Below are 21,154 nucleotides of genomic sequence, written 5' to 3'. Positions count from 1 at the left end.
ATATGACAGCACATCTAAACACAGTGGGTATTTTTCTAAAACACATGTAGAACTCCCACCTCAGCAAGTACATTTACTAAGCTTAGAAAATGAGATATAAACAATTTTTTTTAATTACTGTATTACACCAAAAAGACATATACCATACCATATTGCATGTTTCCATCACAGGGTCCATTACCTATTTGGCTGTCAGAGGCTACACACTTTCACTGATAATGCTACCAGACAAACTCAAGAGAGTTTATTTAGAACTTTCAACAGGCAATGACTGGGTTTTGATTTGATTGGTGCTGGTCATAACTGTTAATGTGTTCACATCAAAATTATGTTCCAACAACATCAGATGGCAAACTCCATTGGGACAATTCCTTGCAGGCATATCTGCTTTGGTAACAGTTGTTTATTATTATTATTATTATTAACAGTTCAGCACTTTAGCATTATTTTGATCATTATGGTTGTAATTCATGTAACCTCATGCTAAAATTTTATTTCTTTTATTGGTACTGTATTAGTATCTAAATTACAAGAGAAGATAAAACAAATAAAAGCCTTGTTAAAAACGCAACACTGTGAGAGTTAGTAGACAGGACTATGGGAGTGAGGGAATTTTGAAATCTACATCACATCATGAAAGATTAAATACTGTTCTGTAAATACAAGTCAAAGTCTTTCACTATGTTACTGATATAAATTTGGAGTAAGTGATGATTTCAGCTTGATTAACATGGCTTTAGAATGGTGCGACCAGGAAAAGAATCTGACTGGGACTTTATGTTTAACTGAGAATGGAGTTAGACATGCTACAGATCTTTTGGGAACAGTTCCTCCAGTAATTGACGTGTATTACTTATCAAGCTACTCTCTAAATCCAAAACTGTAACATATTTTCTCTTTCTTCCCACTTTAGATCTTAATGTAAGCTTAGAAAACACTAATTTACACTACAACCTTTAAGTTTGAGCACACCAAAACATAAAACAGTTTAGAAAAGAAGGGAAAATATGAACAGTGATTAATAAATAACTCAATTGGTATTTGGAGGTTTCATCACACTGAAATAATTGTTGCCTATTGCTGGTGTTTAGCAGTTAAAAGAAACCACGGAAATCAACCGTTTGATTCTCAATTTCATACTGTGCCATACAATCAATTCTTTTTAGTCAGACTGTCTCTAGATTTACTTCTGAGCCATAGTAAAATGAGGAAGCTTTCATTAATCTTTCAGATGCTTCATATTAATGACAAGGCTCTTGCATGAACAATGTAACAGCAATTAAAAAGCCCATTAATCTGCATTACAGCTATTAAAGATGCATGTCATTAAAGGGTATGCAGTTTGATTCATTTTCACACACCCCCCCCCAAAAAATGGAGCAATTATGGCCTGGCAATGCACTTTGTCATCAAATTAGGTTGGGGTTTTCCAGCAAATGGCTTTGCAGCATTTAGCTCTTCTCCTGTTTTATTATTCATGACTGAAATGTGGAAGTCAAGACCTTTGAAATTACTTTACCTTCTTGTGGAGTGGAGATGTTCAATGCATGCAAGCTCTCAGCACAGCCAGCCAAAGTGCAAGCAGTTAGGGTTACAGCATAGTTTGTGAAGGGATGCAAGCCTGTCAATATGCCTGCAACAGAAGAAAGCAAAATGTTATATATGTACAGTGTACAGACTGTTATACATACATACAAAGACAGAAGTAAAAAAATAAAATTTTTCATAACCTGCTTCCATTGTTATGGATGCAAAAGAAAAAGCATTCAAGGTTTCATTTCCAGTATGCCATGACTCAAATTTTGAAAAATAAATTAAGAGTAAATGGTGTTTTATTACATTCAACGTACTCCTAATTCAGCTAAGTTCCTTTAGTTCTCCACTATAACAGACACCATTTCAAGACTGAGGTGCGTATCTTAATATAATAATACCATTCAGTTCAGTTTTTTTCTTAGTCCCTCCCTCATCAAATTAATTCTGATACGCATTTTGTTTTTCTAAGGAATTTTCACTCCCTCCCAGAATAATGCTACCTCTACACTGTTACCCCTATTCATCCATAAGCTAAAATCTTTTTTGTGTATGAAACATCCCAGTTGTGTTCCATTACTTTAGTGGCAGTGTATAAGACATATATTTGCTGCTACCACGGTCACATAATTCAGATGACACAGCACCCAATGATTTACAAGAAAAACAATTTGTAAGCTTGTGCTTTCTCAGGTCCTGCTGCTATTAGTGAAGAGAAGTTGCTGGATTCCCACAAATAGATTAGCTACATGCCATACCAGTTTGGTTTCAGTACCAGAGTCAGGAAAGATAAATGGTCATCCTGACACACTGCTCCCGTCAAAACAAAACAAAACAAAACAAACTACCAAAAATGCCTTAGGAATAGATGCAACACATCACTCCTTATCACTTAAAAAATAAACTATTTTGAACTGAAATATATGGTAGGACTACATAGGAATTAATGTATTTCTCAGTAATTTTCAAAAACACCTAGCAGTTCCTACTTCAAAGTAGGTCAGACAATAAAGTAATATGGAATGAAAATGCAGAAATAATTAATTTAAAAGAAGGTCAATTCATGTCAAATTTCATTTTGAACCATGTTCTCACCTCTACTATAATGGCTTTTAGTAAGATCAATGGGGTGTTGCATTAAAAAAAAAAAAAAAACGATTATTTTTATGGTGCAAACTATGTTATTTAGGAACTGCCCCATATTGGAATGCTGCAAGCTGCACCACTGCATAAACAGCTTTGGAAACACTGGTACTTCAGAGAACCATAATTTTTGGCCAAATCTCCCTTAGTACAATGAGAGCGCAAAGCCCCTCAGTACACAAACAGATAGAGGAAACCAGTCCATAGTATTACTTTTCAAAGAATTACTAAATAGAATGCAACACACTCTTGGCTTTAAGCAGAAGGCCTTTTTCCCCCTCATACGCCCTTCATACCCACAAAAATGGTCTTGAGAATTTGATGCTGGAAGGTTACTAGTTGTAGCATTATTCTATTATTTTCTGAGCGGGACAATCACTTAAAGTAAATCCATACATCTTTCTATTGTGTTTACTAATAAGTGTGTTCACATGGAAAACGAGGTTAACTTTCATTGAATTAGTAATGTTTGTGTCTTCTTGTGTAATTTATTCAAAATCTTGGAAGGCTGACATTGCGCAGATCTTTGAGCTTTCTGAAGTCAAGTTCTACTCTTACATGCAAAGAGATAATCAGAAGTAACAACAGTCACTACAGTGTAGTTGTGCTAAAGTAAAAATGTTGATCAGAATCAACTCTCTCTAGTTATGTTTTTGCTTTCGCAAATCCTCCATTAATAGTGGAAAGTTGTACTACCATCTTACAAGCTAATGTAAATGCTACAGGGAGGAAAAAGAAGGCTGTGTCCACCATTACCAAGCAAACTTGCCTGTAATCTTTTTGCCATGTAAGGCAAATATTTTTAAGAGCGTTCAATAAGCATAAAATAGAAAATAATGATGTTTCAAAGTGTTTCTGTAAAGCAGGAATACTGGAATCTACAGTAAACTCCTTAGCACAGAAACCTCATTGCCAAAAAAGCCCTCAAAAAACAAAAAACTTTTTTTACCTTAAGACTTAGTACAGACAAAACACTTATTTCCAGATCATAAAGAGTTAAATATGGGAATGTATAAAAGCTACTATTTGAATTACCTTCAGCAAATAAACACGTGCAGAAACCAAATCCTCTGTGACATTTTCAAGTTCTTGGTTAAGAGAAGCATGGTATAGTATAAATGCTATCTCCCTATTCACTCTGCTGTGCTTCAGGATGCAATTTAGTTTTATTTGTACATTTAGCACTTGTAGCATTCTTTTCTTATGAAGTAGTGAATTAATGCTCCTTGCCTTTTCTGATGGAAGACATTCTGCAGGGTCACCAATGGCTTCAGGCATTGAAAGCCACGGTAGCACACATCCAGAAAGATGCCCATAGCAGTAGGAGGTTTGAGTTGGGCTGTTTGGCTGTGCTTTTTACTTTTGACAAAGCAGAAAGATTTTACATGATGCATCTGCAATGCAATAGGTTTTACATCATGTTATCCAGTAGGTTTGTGAAGGACAGTGAGAATTTGAAGGAAAATAAAAAATCCTTTTGAAAAATCAGGTATCTGTTGCTTAAAAAAAATGTATCCAGCAAAGGCAGCAACTGAGAAAATATTTTATTTATTTCATAATTAAGATCTTTTTTCACACACACATACTCTGCACTATTTTCTCTCAACAAAGAAACAGATGTGCTGCATGGGTAGGCAATAGAAAGTGCACAGATTTTATTTACATACTTCAGCAAACTACTTTTTTCTCAGCTGCCAACCTATCTGTTTGGCCAGCATCCACTGTAATCTGTTCTCCTTCATTATGTTAATCTGTGGGCGGAAAGATTTCTGTCATCTTCAAATCGCTTGTACAGCAATGGTAAACACCTTGGCCTGTCTGTAATTGGACAGGTGTCTGCATTGGTGTCACCCGGCTTTTAATTCAATTAAAGAACTGGCTGCTCTGCTCTCATTACCCACTCATTTCCTCTGCACTTGTAGTCAGTCAGTGAAATTTACACTCAGCGCCTGACTATCCTAGAGCACAAAGTCAGCAGTCCCATAGCAAAGATCATCACTGATATACGTGCATTAATTTATAGCACAGCAAAATAAATTTTGTGATAAAAAATAGCCCTATGATCCAATGAAGATCGTCGATGGCTTTTAAAAACTTTTTCTTTCCCTTCAATTTGTGCACTCGCAGATTGGCATCTCCTGTCTATTCCCGATTATTGATGACCTGACGAGAGTCCGTAAGGCTTTCCAAAAAAGGATGCTAACAAAGCAAAATTCAGCCACAGCCACACGTGCATATATTCCACTAAAGTTAACAGGTAAGAGGTAGATAAATTGTCGGTTTGATCAGGAGATAGAAATAGAGGGACCCATCAATATTTAAGAAAAGGGTCAGCCTCCCATATTTGGGATAGGAGTCCCATTCATTGAGTATGCCACTACAGAGTAGCTGAATCCATCTAGACTTAAAATTTACATCATGGACTACGTTCCAAGCCTTAAAGTCTGCATGGAGAATCAGAGACTGTAAATCATTCTAACACACCGCTCCTATCTGCCCACTTAAAGAACCTTTGGAAATAAATTTAAGTTCTAACACAGACATTTTGACACAGTGACCCCATGAAACTGAATAATGTCATTTGTTAAATATGAATGTAAAGTTAACAGTCTAAAAGAGTGATCTGGAATCACACCTAGAACATTAAACGCACTTTATATGCAAAACTAGTACTTAATTTTCTATATTTTATTTAAATGATCTTTAATTATTTGTAATATTTAAAGCTAAGTTTCAGAGTTGTTTCCGAGTGAAAACATTAGGTTCATTCCTCTGGATATGGGATAAAAACATGGGCATGGACAGTAGAAAAGGGTCAACAATGACTTGATGGTAAAATGGACAGGTTGACTAGGCAGAGCTAGTAGCATCTGTATATCCACTCCATTCACCATTCTAATGCATAAAGTATACAAGAAGATTAAATATCCAGGTTTTCCATTCATTTCTCCATAAAACAAACATCATTTTCTTCAGTATATCTAAAAGGGAGGTCTCATATCTTTGGATGATTCAGCCAGAGTCTACATAATAATCTGGTAGATTTTTAGTGGAAAAGTAGTATTTCTCACCAAGGAAAAAATTGTTTTACCACTAAAGCATGAGAGTTAATATACTGTTCACAAACATTGTAAAGTGGATTCCAAGGCAATGATACTATTTTAGTAATTTCCTTATATAAAGGAACTCTGTGAGAGTAGTTGCTTCTCTGTCCCAATCTGTCATCCTGTTTTTTCAGAAAGTTGCCTCAAAGCACCACCAGGTTTCCAGAGATGAAAACATACACTTGCTTATGATAACTTATATAGCTTTTATTCTGCATAATGGATTGGTCAAAGAAATATAAATTGAAGAAAGTTTTTAAAACACATTTATTAAAGGAGCTTTCACATAAAAACCAAACAAAACCCATTTGCCCATACACACAACTTGCATAAAAAGCTATTTACTCTTATAGCTGTAACACAAATATTAACATTCTTTTCCTCACCTATCAAAAAAAAAATATATATATATATACTCAGCTAGGATAGTGAAAGAATAGAATTTTGAAAGGTTAATCAGTTCAACTTTTTTTACAGGTAAATTTAGCTAATTTTAGTCATAATTAGGCACTTTTACACGCAGCTTGAAAATTCAACCCTACCAGGATTACTATTGAAAGTTAAGATTCCCAAAGCCAACTGCAGAGCTTAACCGTACAAGTCCCATTGTTTCATGAGCTGAGTGTACTTTTTGCAAAGGGACTTGAAGGATCATTTCTTTGCCAGATTTTTTTCACTGTTTCCTTTCTATTTCTCCACCTCATAAGGACCCATTTTGCAGTACACATTATACATATGCCTTAATTCTTGTCTAAGCAGTTAAAAAAAATAAAAAACAAATCCCCCCTCCCCAAAGACTGTATTTAGCCAACTTGAATGCCTGAGGTCATACATCATCTGTCTAACAAAGTCACTTGTGTGTCGAGATGCATCATTGCCACACTACATTTAATCACAGTCCACTGACCAGAAAAGGAAGTCCTCAACTGACTTTGTGCTTTCAACAGATTGTAGCAAAAACTGTTTAAGTACATGCGTCTTCTACATATGCATTTCTGGACTGAAAGGCTGTGCACATCAATCTGTCACGCACATCTGCATTTTTAAAGCACCTTCTACCATACACATAGCATGAGTCATAAAATTTTGAAGAATTATTGAACAAGAGGGCACCTCTTCCAACTCTTCGACTTATAAGAACAAAAGAGCTTACTTTGGTTACCAGATCTCTCTGGCTCGGAAAACTTTTCTCCCCACAGAAAAATTTCACAAGCAAAAATACACAAGCCTTGAAGGTGCAGTTCATGTTGCAATACTTCAAGGAAGGCTGTTACATTCCCCTTAAGACAGAACAGCTCTCTGGCTGCTTTAAGTTGCAGAGTATCTTAGCCTAACAGTCCTCTTTTGCATATCACTCTGGGATTCTTGATCCTTCCAGATAACTTTTTCACTATTCATTTTCCGCAGCATGATATATTTAAGAAGTTTACAGAAAGGGAAAGAAAGAGAAAGAGAAGAGAAATTTTTTGCAAGCTGATTGTGTCTATAAAAAACATATTAATAATCCTTTCCTTCCTCACAAAAATTAAGAATTTGGTTTCTTTTTTATTAATAAATATATTGGTATGCAGCTAACAGCTGCATATGAATTTACAATTCATATGAATAAATTCATACAACAGCATTGGGTAGTAAACAAGATTCATTTAGGTCTAAACTCAGGCAAGTTAGAACCCTAATACTACAAAATAATAATAATCACGTTTTTAAATGAATATATTGTAAAATATGCTGACAAAGTCTGCTAAGTGAAAGGACAGAAGAACCTACATTCTGTCACTCTGATTTAGAGCCATAAGGAGCTCGAACACCAGCTGGCAATTCACAGAAACCTAATGGGCACAGCAGATCTATAGGCTACCCTATGTTACAGTAGCTGCGGCAGTCAGACAGAGATCTGAGCAGAGGCTCAGGTGTAGCTTCTGGCATACTGCTTCAGCTTCTTCCACTCAGACAGGTGTACGTACATGCAGGTGAGAGAGACTGACAGACCAAATCTGCAGTAACTTCCACAGGGACAAAACAGGCCCAGAGAGAGAATCACGTGCCTAATCATTGCAAGGGCCTTCTTCTATAATACACGGTTGTGTTAGAAGGATATATATACATCATTCCAAATCCCACATACTATGGCTTGGCACCATAAAGTAACACTAAGGCATGCCGTCGTTCTTCCTGTTACAGGAAATTTTTATGCATTTTCTGTCACATATTAGCATTTCAGACCAAAGGTTACTTCTACAAAACGATGATACAGAGAAAGACTTAGGTTGAAAATGATAACCATTCTTGTATTTAAACATGGTTCAAGCAACTGATGAAGCAATGACTTCAGAACATCAGCTTGTGAAAGTAATAATTTTAATATGAAGTTCCAGCTTTTATAATTTTAAATATAATTTCAGATTTTAATTATAAATAGATATAAGCTAAATATACAAGACCTGGCTAGTACTTTGTGTTTATATCTTCATAAAATGTTTTAGAACATTAGAAAATTGTCACAACTCAAAATACAGATTCAACAGCTCTCTTACCCTTCTGGCCCTAGGCCCTACATGTATTTATATTAATTACATTGTAACTCTTTTCTGCAAATTTAAAAAAATTTCATTAACTGCAGCATAGGAGCGTTTTGAGTGTAAAACGCTTGTGTAAACAAAGAGCTCTGAAGTATTCTGAAATGCACGACAATAATATCCAAATAATCCATTAATGGTTTCATGCAGCAAACTGGCTATCTGGCTTTGGTAAATCATTTACATGTTTAATGTAGATCAAAGCACCCAGAGACAGCCTAAAAGCTCATGCAGAATCCTCCCACTTTTTTTTTTTTTTAATGTTTACCTAACTACTGTTCTGATGCACTACTTCCTAAAACATATTTTCCAAAACTGGAGTTATTTTGAACAAAAGAGTCCTGAACTGAATATCCCTGGAAAATACATTCCCCCACTGGGCACAGAAGGAACAATGTCCATGAGACAGAACTTGCCAGGGCCTGGGGGGAGGCACCAACAGGCCTTACGGGCCCTGACCAGCCTCGCTTGGGGCCTCCCCCGGCACCCTCTGCTCAGGGGCCAGGAGCTCCAGTTAAGCTCAGCCTTGCACCCCCAGACCTTGGCCTGAGCTGCACCCTAGGTGGACCGTTCCCTACCCTCACCCGAACAGTTGTTTGGATTTCCCAGATTGACCTCAGACTCTGCTTGTCACCTTGCTGTCACCTGATGGTTGCTGGACCATCTCTAGGACTCACTGCTGTCACTACCTTGCTCCCGTCGCCCAACTCCAGTGCCAGCGGGCTGCGCTGTGTTGGTCCATACCCAGAGCGGCCCCTGTCCCCCACTCCCCGAGCCCCCTTGCTGGGAGGGTGTCAAGAGGATGGGACCAGACTCTTCAGTGGTGCCAAGCGACAGGACGCGAGGCAACGGGCACAAACTGAAACACATCTGAACATGAGGAAATACTTTTTCACTGTGAGGGTGACAGAGCACTGGAACAGGTTGCCCAGAGAAGTTGTGGAGTCTCCTTCTCTGGAGATATTCAAAACCCGCCTGGACGCGATCCTGTGCAACGTGCTCTAGGTGACCCTGCTTGAGCAGGGGGGTTGGACTAGATGATCTCCAGAGGTCCCTTCCAACCTCAGCGATTCTGTGATTCTGTGATTCTGTGACTGGGGTGGGGGCACGGGGATTTATTAGTCAGATGCAGCCAATACTGGCTGCTTACGCGGGGCCCTGGCAGAAGCCTCCCTCCTCATTTCAATTAGACAGAGAATCTCTTACCTGGTTCTCTGAATACAGAAATTTGCCATTCTAATAGTGAGTTTTCCTTTACTCTGCAGCCCCAGAAGGCAAGCCCAGACCTATCAGTCACAGACAGGAGGCTTAATTTTCTCTTCTGAGAGTAGCCCTAGTTAGAGTACTTTCAAAGCTGAGGCATATTCTAACCACTTTGATTAACCATATTAAATCATTAAATTAACTTTTCCTGAGATATTCATCTGCAGAGCATAAAAGACCAAAAGGTGAAAAGTAATTATAAACACATGTCAAGGGAAGGATGGAACAGTGATCGTGGACGTTTGGAAGGAAAACCACTGACAACAATTTTCTCATTATCACATGTGCAGTCACATCAACACCTAGTTACTGCAGTAATGGCATAGGCAGTATGAACTACAGTAACCATACTAAAGTAAAGGAGAAGTATTTTAGGAATACCAAATATTTGCAAATTCTTTTGCAGAATATTTTAGTTAAATATTAATTGCAGCTTTCACTAGTTTTCTTCATTGCCTGTAACTGGGAGCTGCTAAAATTTAGGGACTGGAGGATCTCCTGAATTCTATGATGAGATTGATTTGAATTATAAAATATTATCGTAAGGGTTTGATAATAGAAGCATTTTTGCTTGGATAGATAAATGCAAAAGCTTACTTTTATCTGAAGGCTGGGTCTAAGCAAGGAGCCCTTTGTCAAAACAAAAAGCACAGCACTACATGGAGTATGTGAGGACTCTGATTTAAGCACCCTAAGTCAAGAAGAGTGCAAACAGAAGCTTAGTGAAGATATTTCTCATGAGCTATTTTCTATGTCACACTATAAAGTGTTTGTGTGTATTCTGAGCTCTAATTGATAAGGACAAGACATGATCACCTTGCTAGATTAATCTTCTGATAGTTAAACTTACTAAAACACATTAAACAAGTCTTAAGGCTGAGCAATAATCCCCTCACCTTTTTCCCCTACGTGTAATGAAAGGACTGCAATAAAGTGGCTGAACAGAATGCATTCTAAATCTTTGCGTAGTCTCAGATACTTAGTAACTGTCTCACAAAACTAAATGTTTCAATCATCTTTTGAAAGCAACCTTTACTGCTTAAGCACAGAAGGCAGCTTGCAGCTAGCCATATCAGTAACCACTGAAATAAAGGATCATTCCACAGAACACATGAAAAGAAAGATGAAATTACTGGAGAAATCAGGAGCTCCGAGGTCTGAGATGCATGGACTCCAAAGGAAAAAAGAAGGAAAAGCCACCAATAGACCAGATTGAAATAGCGTGTCTAAAGCTTCTTTCATTTGTTTAAATACTGATTCTAATTTATTTTCTAAATTTTTATGGCAGTGTAATAACGACATTTGGAATGTACTGGAATGCAGAGTAATACAAGTTAGCCTTTAGGGAAGAAAAATCTTTGTTGTGATGATCCTGTGCTTCCCTTATTTTTGTGCTCAGTGTGACTGGTCTTATTCAAAACATATCAATGTTATTACATGGCCTTTGCACGAGGGAAAGATGAGCTAGTATAGCATCCCATGGATCTCAAAAATTCATACTCTAACTTGAGTCATTCTGGAATACAAACCCTGAACAGCATAAGAAAAAAAATACATTGCCTTATCTATTAAGCTGCCATCATAAGAACCACCTTTTGGTTCAACAGTCAGACTGAACACCCTCATTTCAAGGATTTTATCCTACTGAATATTCCTTCCTGGGATGAAAGTTAAAAAATTGTTTGAGATTTTGAAGATGACAAGGGTCAGATTTTGAAGGATTTTTGTTTCTGAGGAGTCAGGAGCAAGCATTTGGGACTGCGGGATTATGCTCAATTAAAGACCTTCTTTACCTTAAATACTTATTTTATTGCTTTAAATATTTAGCTACTTTACCCTGATAGAAGTGCAACAGGTTCTTTTGAATTTGAGACACGCAGGACAGGCTTCTGGGGAAGGGGTGATGCTGTTAATACTTTTTTGTTACCATGCTCCAGTTACGACTTAGGACCTTACTGCACAGAACAGATCATGGTAATCGTTCAAAAGAATTTATAGTCTGAGCATAAAACAACACACAACAGACGGATATAAAAAGGCATGAGGAAAAAATAAGATAAAGGGGAATGTCAGTGCCCTTAAATAAATTTGCTAGCAGCAGCTTAAGTGTAGTCTAGGCTAACAGGGAAGGAAAATTTTAAGGAGGGAATGGAAAGATACCTCTGATTTAACTTCAAAGCATAGCTAGTGGCATTTCCCCCACATGTGAAATTCAGTGTGGAGGAAAGCACAGAAATGAATATTAAGAAAAACATCTAACAGCTGGTCACAACAATGAGTTGCGTAAGGGTCTGACGGACTGTGGAGGGGATTGAAAAACGATCTGATACTGAAGAACTGGACAGAAGACATAAAAGGTATTGCGCTGCAAAATTAGCCTGAGCTCCAAAACAGCAAGTCTGGAGATGTGAAAACCTGGACTCAAAAAAAGGTTTCTGCATTCAATAAAAGAGAAAAAAACAAAGGTTTAAGGGAAAAGAAGTTGGGCAGTATGTCATTATTATGAAACAACAAACAACTCACTGTACATTCAAATGCCCTGAAGCATTGCTCACTGTGTTAGGTGACCCATGGTCACTGATGGAACAGGTAAATATTGGCTAAGCCACAAGCACATAGCTGCTAGACAGAAAACGGGCTGAAAAAACTGATAGATCTACACACAAACCTAATACCTGAAAATTTGGAACTGCCTGATTTAAGCAGAACCTGAGTTTGGAGTCTTCGGATAATAAGTTTAAGAACTAAAGCAAGAACTCTGAAAACCACCAGTGTTTAACTGGCACACTGACATTGCTAGTGCTTCCTAACAGTGCTGCTTCATCAGCAATCCCACTGGAAGGTGTAGTGCTTTCCTCTCTCCTGTTGCATTAGCCAGCCTAGCTGTTGCGGCTATTTTAGCACCTACTTGTAGAATTTAACAAAGGAATTTCTAAAGGAACAGTCCCTGAAGAGAAATTAGGGAGAAAATAAGCAAAACTTCCTTTGTAAGCAAGCTCAGAGGGAAACAGCAAAACCAGCATCTCCTGGTCAAGTTCGGTGTGTATATTTGTTAAACTTTGATTAATCAGGAAAGATCATTCAGGAGGGAAAGCCAAATCTGTTCTTGGATTCTGCCTTCTGAAACAGGGCAAGGAGCCTGTAACTTAAAATAAGTCCATCTGTGACAGAGAAAGGCTATTCAATTGCATTTAAACTTACTTGAGATATATTGTTTATAAAATATTCATTTATTTTCAGAAAATCAAACCCAGGATTTCAGGATTACCTGAAAACTGAGATTCCAAACACAAAAAACAAATCAGAATTTTTCCAAAGTCATTGTTTCAAAATATGAGATCCAAATGACTAAGTTTGAAGCTCCTTCTGAAACTTCCCCAAAACATCAAGGGCTTTTTGATCTATCGTTTTGTTTGTGCTTTGTTTTGATATTGGGAGTAGAGGTTGTTTGGGGTTTGTTTGTTTGTTTTTTTTAACCTAAGTGGGAGCAACCTTTCCATTCAGTTTCAATAAGCCTAAGCTTAGGGATATCTGAAGGAAGCTATGTTGAGTGTTCATTATCATGAGCACCTCCATCAATGCCAAATATTAAAGTACTGATTACAGTCTGAAGGCATTAAAATTGAGCCAGGACAGGGAAAGTTCATGCTGACAATATTTGAAAGGTTTTTGTTCTCTAGAAGTTACAAAGTTTGGTTTCTCTAACTGTATGATGATGACTTCTATGCCAAGAAATAGAAGAGGCATGCAGCAGTTTCCTTGAGTTCCAACAGGAGGCTGCCTTAACTATAGGGGGGAGAAAATTCCATCTGATTAAGATGGAGAGGAAGGTCTTTCAAGTGTTTTCACATATTTTGTCCCCAGTGAGTGAATATGTTGTGTTTTAGTTAAATTAGGCATTTAATTACAGCTCCATTCCTAGACTTTCTGCAAGGCTTTATGGACTATAGGCCATTAGAGGTAGTGAAGGGCTAATCAAACTGGCCCTGACTCCATCAGCTGTACTTCAAATATTCTTTAAGGGTGTTTACAGTTACAGGATTTATGGCCTCTTTCTGTTAACAAACTAGGAGGAAAAACAATTCCCCACACCAATGCTAAGTTTTAAGCATTTAGTCATGTTTCTTATCTGCTTACACTGCAGAATACTCCCATAATGCAATACAACATTTGGGTATCACTTCAGAGACTCCAACCTCCAGATAACGTAATCATATTATAACATTTCTCATTCTGATCAGTCTTACATCTCGATGAACTTGAATATGTTCTAAGACTTGTATTCTTTTCCAACAGGCTAATTCTCCAACAGACTGTAGTATAAGTGCAAGGGTAATAATTGTCTGTTTTGAGAAAATGACTTTCCAGCTCCTGCTGTATTGCTAACCCTCAGTTAAATACCAACGAAATTAGTTATGAGGCTTAATGACCTACTTTTGGTCTCCACATATAAAGCTTGCTCAAATAAAACTAAACAAACCCTAAACTTTCTCAAAATTTATCTGGAACAAAAGTGAAATTGATAAGCAGCGGTCTAACTATCCACGACAAATGGAGCACAATTAATAAGAGAATAAATAGGGAAAAATAAGTAGAATTATTTCCATTTCTAACAATCTAGCCATCAATAGCATTCATTTTTTACTTTTAATTTTCTTTTAAGATCACATAAGAGTCACTGCATTCATGGATTAAACACAAATATTTGCAGATAATTTAAATTTTATATAGCAGGAGCATGTGCCATATCATGGTACAATGAAATTTGCATTCATGGCTACGTATCGTCTCTTATCCACTGTGTTACCAGCAGCAAAATTGCAATTGCCATATCTATATTATATGAAAAAAACACTCTTTACTGCCCTCCCACTCCACATTACAACACATTTGCTTTTCAGCCTATGTCCAAACATGCGTGACAGCACACTAACCTGCCTAGTGTGTTTAGGCACACAGGTTCTCAGACACTCCACTGGGTATCCTTTTCCTAGCCCTCAGATTGCATTTAAAAATAAACTTGTGTGCTCACCTTCTATGCATTGCAAATCTGCTCATGAGGGCAACCTCTGACTGCCTTCAAAAATCAGTATTGATTTACCACTTGAGGTTTCTTCAGTTCTCCATAATAACTCACACCTTTGTGGGGAATTATTCCCAGTGCCCACAGATGAGTCCAATCTGTGTAGGTTGTACTGAAATCAACATGCTGAATGTGAAATCATTTCAAGATCAGTGATTTAACAGAAATACCTTTCATTTGGTTTAGCTCTGACCTCAGCACAATGACCTGAATTATGTATTTCATATAATGCAGAAATTGGGAAATACACAACTAAACTATTGGGCAGAAGCTGTAAAACAACAAAAGTAGCACTATTTCCACACATGGAAAACTGAACTGGAAAAACTTATTGCTATAGCATGTTTCAGGTGCCAGAAGCATAAAGGGATTAAAAAAAGAAAGACAGCTCTACCACAGGCCATTAAGCATGATGGTCCATATGCAACTTCCAGCTCGGGAATTCCATAAACTATCGACTAAAGTTGTATTAAAAGGAAGGCTTATTCTACACCTAGCACATTTCTTATATTTACTTCCTAAGCATGTCCAGTTTGACATTGTCAGAAAGGAAAATGGTTGAAACAGTCCTTTGGTCAAAACTAATATAGTCATTCTTAAGTTCTCAGGGTCATTTTATTTTGCAGCATTCAGCAGCTATCCGCTATAACAGACTAAAGAACTGGGATTCACTTACTATATCCTTTTAACGTAAATAAATGCCTTATTCTTCTGCCTCCCAAAAGCGATCTGCAAATACTTCCTACTTGCCCAGACTGGTGTAGACTTTTTCAAAGCCCTCACACACAGTCAGGGCATGAGACCAACAAAAATCAAAGTTTTGATTCTGGACATCAGCTGTGAATAAGCTATCTAATTCATATGCTTCTAATATGGTCTTTAATTTCTACTAACACAATTTGTATTGCTCTACAGCATAGATAAAGAGTATTCAATCAAGGAGTTCATCAAAGCAATCACAGTAAAAATAAAAAGCTCATGCAGGTTTGGTAGACTAAGTGCATTTCTCAGAAAAATACAAGAGATTTCAAATTCAAGAAAATAAAATGTTTTCTCTTGAAAATGCACGCATACATTATGGCAGAGAAACAACACAAAACATACATATTTGTGCAAAAATGCTAAGCACATATTAATAGGCTTTAGGAAAACAGCAGTAATACACTGTCTGAGGGTAAAGGCACATTCTGAGATTGTTATATTGCCCAAAGCTGAGTCAAACCAAGCCAACAGCCTTGAGCATTATGTCATTAGTACTTTTTAAATTAAGATGAATTATAATTAATTTTGGAGAGTACATAAACAAATCCATTGGTTACATTTTGATATAATAAAAATAAGATTTTTTTTTTTTTTACTATTGTCCCCTTTAATCATCTGTGATGTGTTCTCTTCCCAAGGCAACTGTGTAGTAGCAAGAAAAGGGAGTCTGTTGACAGAGAGCAGAAAGCCAGATGAAAACTATCCTGCTAGGAAAAAAAGTCCGAAGATGTTCTCTACATAGCAGAAGAGTCTAGAGCTCCTTCCTAAAAACATTCACCTCCTACAGGTAAAAAGATGCAGACTCCAAAAAACACTTCTCAATTTCAGTGATTCCTATGGCTTCCATTCACAACCCATAGCTCAACAATGACAACGCCCCACAGATACACCAAAGCCCCCAAAGTCCTTCCTTCTGTAATAACTTACTTCCACATTCCAGTGTTATCAAGCAAAGCATTTGCTTAACAGAAATGAATACTGGTTCCTACTTAAATCAGCAAGGTTTATATGTTTAAAGTTAGTCAAGTGCATTGGTACATCAGGTCAGATAGCATCTTAGCACCCAACTTCAGAGTTCACTTAGGTGAACTGGATGTAAAAACAATGAGAAAGAAAAATCACTTCTGCTAGGCAAAAAACAAACAAATAACCCCTTTTCCCCCCACATTCCTCAATAGACTGGAAAAGAAATGTTTAAATAAAACTACTTTTTGAGTTTTATCTTAACTTCTAGTGTTCTTTGAAGTCAGTGTTGAGGTATGTATGTAGATGCTGACACCAAATACTTCCATCCAAATATTATATATGCTGTGTATACACAGAAGTAGAAAAGCTCCATACAACTCGAGTAATACTTTATAGGTCAACAAAGGAGGTATGAGCATCTCATTTTATTAGATGTGCCTAAAAAATGGTACTCAACAACAGTTACCTGTGAGCATACCGGTGTCAGCAAACTCAGCACTAGTGATGGGTACACTGGGACCATCCTCTTCATACGCTTTCAAAATGTACTTCTCAATTACACCTATGACCCCAGCAGGTTTGTCCCAGGTGACCTCAATGCTGTAACCATTTATACTGTGAACTCTTGAGGGAGTTGGCACATTTTGTGGAACTGCGGAAGGATAAAATAGAAAATAGAGAAAATGGCAGTTCTGAGGAGACTATTGCCCCTATTCCTCACTTTTAATGGCTGCAGTAAATCAGACTCAACCATTAGCATAAATACAATTTATTAGAGTTGTAACTTTTCAGCATTGATTTAATACGACTGCACATCTTGAGCTATTCAGTTTAAGCTATATTTCAAAACCATCAAAACTCCATCTACATAACATTCTTTCTTGTCTTGTTGAGGCTTTCCAAAAACATTTAATGTATCAAACATATCTAAGCATCACTCATAAAAAGAGGAGGTGGATTGTATGTGGCCAACAAGTTCAGGCATTATAATGATGTAGCAGAAGGAAACAAGACAGTGTTGCAATACAGAAAGGTCTGACACTTATCTCTTGGATATCTCAGCCACAGAAATGCCACAAATATGAAACATTTGTAAAAAATGTGAATTTTCATTTACAAAATTCAAGGGCTTCAAAAATTTTAAGCATGCTTGTTTATTTTCTTATTTCTACAATGCAACACAACCGTCTCAGGGCAAAACAGAGACCTGTAAGGCCTTTTTGCAAAATCCTTTACTTCTTCATTTCATATTACAGAAAAAGGAAAATGAAGATGTTTAAAAAAACTGGAAAGCCAAGCTCATATATGCATACAGTCGCTAATAAAAAAAAATCATCCCATTTCCCATAACCTTTAACTATTTATTAGATATTACTATACCAAGCAAAGGTCTGGCCAGTAACAGCTTCATCACAGATAACTGCACAAGGGATGCACAGGAAAGGCCCAAGGAACACTATGGCAGGATGATGGATGATGAGTTTGCTGTAAATGCATGTGGACTCCTGAGCCCTGCTGATGAAGATCACTTGCTTTTCTCACCATCAGATAACCTTTCTTTTTTTTTCTTTTTGTAATTTTATTATTTAACTTCATTAAATATGAATGCAACCTCATTTCTTGTAAGAGTACCAGAATGCAAAGTATAAAGATACCTGAAAGTTGTGATTCTTCTGTAAAGTAAGAATATGATACTCTAGGAAAGCTTCAGTTACTACAGTAATATACTGATTTTATTAGTTCTGAAGTGTAGCACAGGGCAAGGTATGGTATTGTATAGCAGATGGTCTTCTCATAAGGGACACAACAAAACCAACGCAAAAATAATTAAATAGCGCAATTATTTGCCAACCCTTAGGAGCGTGTAGCTGTTCAATGCTGTGGTCAGCTTGCAAATATAAATTTGTGGTAGAACTTACTGTGGTCAAATAGTTGATATGAAAATATATGTGTATTTGCTCTCTTCTGGGTGTATGCAAAATAGCAACACTAAGTTGTATAAGAATGCATTTGCAAGTCAAATATTTATGCAGGTGTTGTCTTTTTAAGAGCAATTATGGAAACTTTTTTTAAAATGCCGTATAATTGGAAAGATCATACATTGAATATCTTGCATCAGAATATTTCTCTGCATTGATGGAATGCAATTAGGGTTTAATTTACAGAAGAGGAAAAGTTGGATAAATAAAATGTGCAGAATTGTAAATCTTCAAAAACTTGCTGGCTCAACAAGGTTTGCAAAAACACTGAACAGAAAAAGAAACGTCCTTTAAATTTGCTTCATAAGATTTATGAGAAAGTTGATCTTTAAGGCTCAGCAGGTATTATGCTCCTACTTTGAAACACTCTTCACAAGTCACATTCTACTTTCCTTTTAAATATTACCATATTTTCACACATAATCTATGGGCTAAAAAGAAAAAAAAAAGAACAGCCCCTCCCCCCTTTCTCCTCTGTCATTCAGCAGCACTGAGTGGCATACCCATGTGCAGGCATGGAAAGAAAAATTTGCATTAAACTCTCTTTTGACTACCAGCTACATTGACTCTCATCTTCCACAGTCTGCTCCTGCTATCCCAGTCGCTCCTTTCTCTACACTTGATTTTGTATCGCCTCAAGTTATACATAGGAAAATGTATATATAAAATACATAGATTTACTTATTCTAGCAGACTCATATAATATGATTAGAGGTTTAGATGTGCATGTATCAAAATACCTAGATGTGCAAACATTCTACTCAGATCATGCAGTTCAATCTTGCTCTTGTACAGTCACATAATATAATACATATTTGGAAATTGGCTTTGAATTACGTGTGGAAAATATTTACCTGAACATTTTATAGCTGAAATAAGACATTAATATGTTACCTACCCAAAGCATCAAGCATTTTTGCACCCCTTAGAAATACTACCCAACTCACACTACTCAAAATTGTCACGGTGGGATTTTCTCCAACCTCATGTTGGATAGCTCATGACAAATTGGAATAAATAAGCTTTAAACTACATTTACCTGATTCTCTTGTACGAACACGGGTCCATACACTAGATACTGATCCTCCTTCATTTGAGGCAACCACCCTATAAAGGTATTCTTCAAAGAACATAGAGAAAGATAAAAGGGGAGAAAAAAAATGAAAACGAGACACTGAACATGGTAACACATTAATACAGAATGAAATAAAAATGTTGTATTTCATTAAAGAACCAATGTGTTACCTGTAAATGGTTGTAGACCATTCTCATAAACACTCTGCTCTTTTCCTCGGTATACTAGGATGGAGTCATTTCCCCTGCAGTTAACAGCACTGTCAGTTGATAGGCATCCATCCAGATTGACTCTGACAGCACTGCTGGACACAGATGCCAAGTTAACGACAGCACCTCGTGTAAATTTAACATCCTTCATGCAACCACCGAAACCTAGCAAACAGTAAGGGATTAGTATCACATAAAGAGCTTCAGTCATTAAATAAGAATCAGTTTTGTTCCTTTCCATTCTATATTTTCAGCATTAAAGACTGTAATGTGCAAATCTTAACTTCCAACATGAAAATTTCTTTCCCCAATTTTACACTAAGCCGGTAGGTATTCCCGGTATTCTAGTGTTGATTTGTTGTCCTACTGAACTACACTTTCATTATTACCAATTCCACCCCATGAGCAAAAATCTTTGTTTTGTCTTTTGTCTCTGCTTTTAAAAATATCACCATAAAAGTGATTCTGAATTTGGAAATCAGTTTTCTGTACTTTATCGCTTGGTAATATTTTGTTATTATACACTTTTTTTTTCAAATTCAGAAAAATATATATTGAATATATACAGACTATATAGAAGAAAGAGGCAGATCAGATTATCCTAATGGGAATATATCTGGTATATTGTTTGCAAACATATTCTAGAAACATAACCCCAAACTGTTCATTTACTGGAAAAAAAATTAAGTAACCTCATTTTGTGTGTGTGTGTGTGTGTGTGTGTGTGTGTGTGTGTGTAATGTTACTATCAACATAACATATATGTTAAATTTAATTATTTGCAATAGAAACAACATTACAAAATTTTAAGGTGAAGTTGTTTGAATTTTTATATATTTCTATGATTTCATTTACAAAGAAATTACTAAACTGATAGAAAACTGATAGAAATAGTTCTCAAATCTGAATAAAGTTCAGTGACCAGTGGTTGACATAAAACCAAACATTAACCAAACTGAAGACTTCAATTCATCCAAGAATTTGTAAATTTAATTAATTTGTAAATTAAAAATCAGTGTCTTAGAGATCAATATTCTTTTTTAGCTTTGTGAAGGCATCATATATACATCTTAGGTATTTTCACTGCCTTTATTACTACAAGATGGCAGCTCAGACCAGTAATCCTACTGAGCCACCCAAGCTGAGAGTCTAATATTCATACATAGTTCACGGAGAAAGAAGGGGGCACTGAAGGTGGACATCCAGTTTGATTCATCCTCTGGAATGCCTTCTCTCTCCACTACGCTGGGAATTTAGAGAAACTACCCCTTCAAATGGACACATCCTAATTTATGCACAGCTCTTACTCCACAGCGACTTGCTCTGTTTCTCATGCAGTCTGTGGCAGAGGAAAGAATTAATCCCATGTCTGCCCAAGCACCTTAATCATTAGACAGAATGAACAGTTGTTTAATTTGCAATTGAGATGCATATTATCATAGCCTATTTTAGTCCATT

The 21,154-nt window shown here is 36.7% G+C and overlaps 1 protein-coding gene across 1 annotated transcript in view; it reads right to left on the bottom strand.

Moving 5' to 3' along the window:
• Positions 1-21,154, bottom strand: part of USH2A (usherin) — a 409,459-nt gene that overhangs the window by 231,621 nt on the left and 156,684 nt on the right. Inside the window, exons 27-30 of the mRNA XM_013949903.2 lie at positions 19,658-19,861; positions 19,452-19,532; positions 16,900-17,085; positions 1,520-1,633 (exon numbers count right to left, since the gene is read on the bottom strand). Of these exons, the coding sequence (XP_013805357.2) occupies positions 1,520-1,633; positions 16,900-17,085; positions 19,452-19,532; positions 19,658-19,861 (585 nt within the window). The remainder of the gene's footprint in view (positions 1-1,519; positions 1,634-16,899; positions 17,086-19,451; positions 19,533-19,657; positions 19,862-21,154) is intronic.

This window comes from Apteryx mantelli, chromosome 3 (assembly GCF_036417845.1).
Source record: "Apteryx mantelli isolate bAptMan1 chromosome 3, bAptMan1.hap1, whole genome shotgun sequence".
In the NCBI taxonomy this organism is placed as follows: domain Eukaryota; kingdom Metazoa; phylum Chordata; class Aves; order Apterygiformes; family Apterygidae; genus Apteryx; species Apteryx mantelli.
The sequence above is the reverse complement of the archived record's forward strand: the minus strand, read 5'-3'. Positions and strand labels throughout refer to the sequence as shown.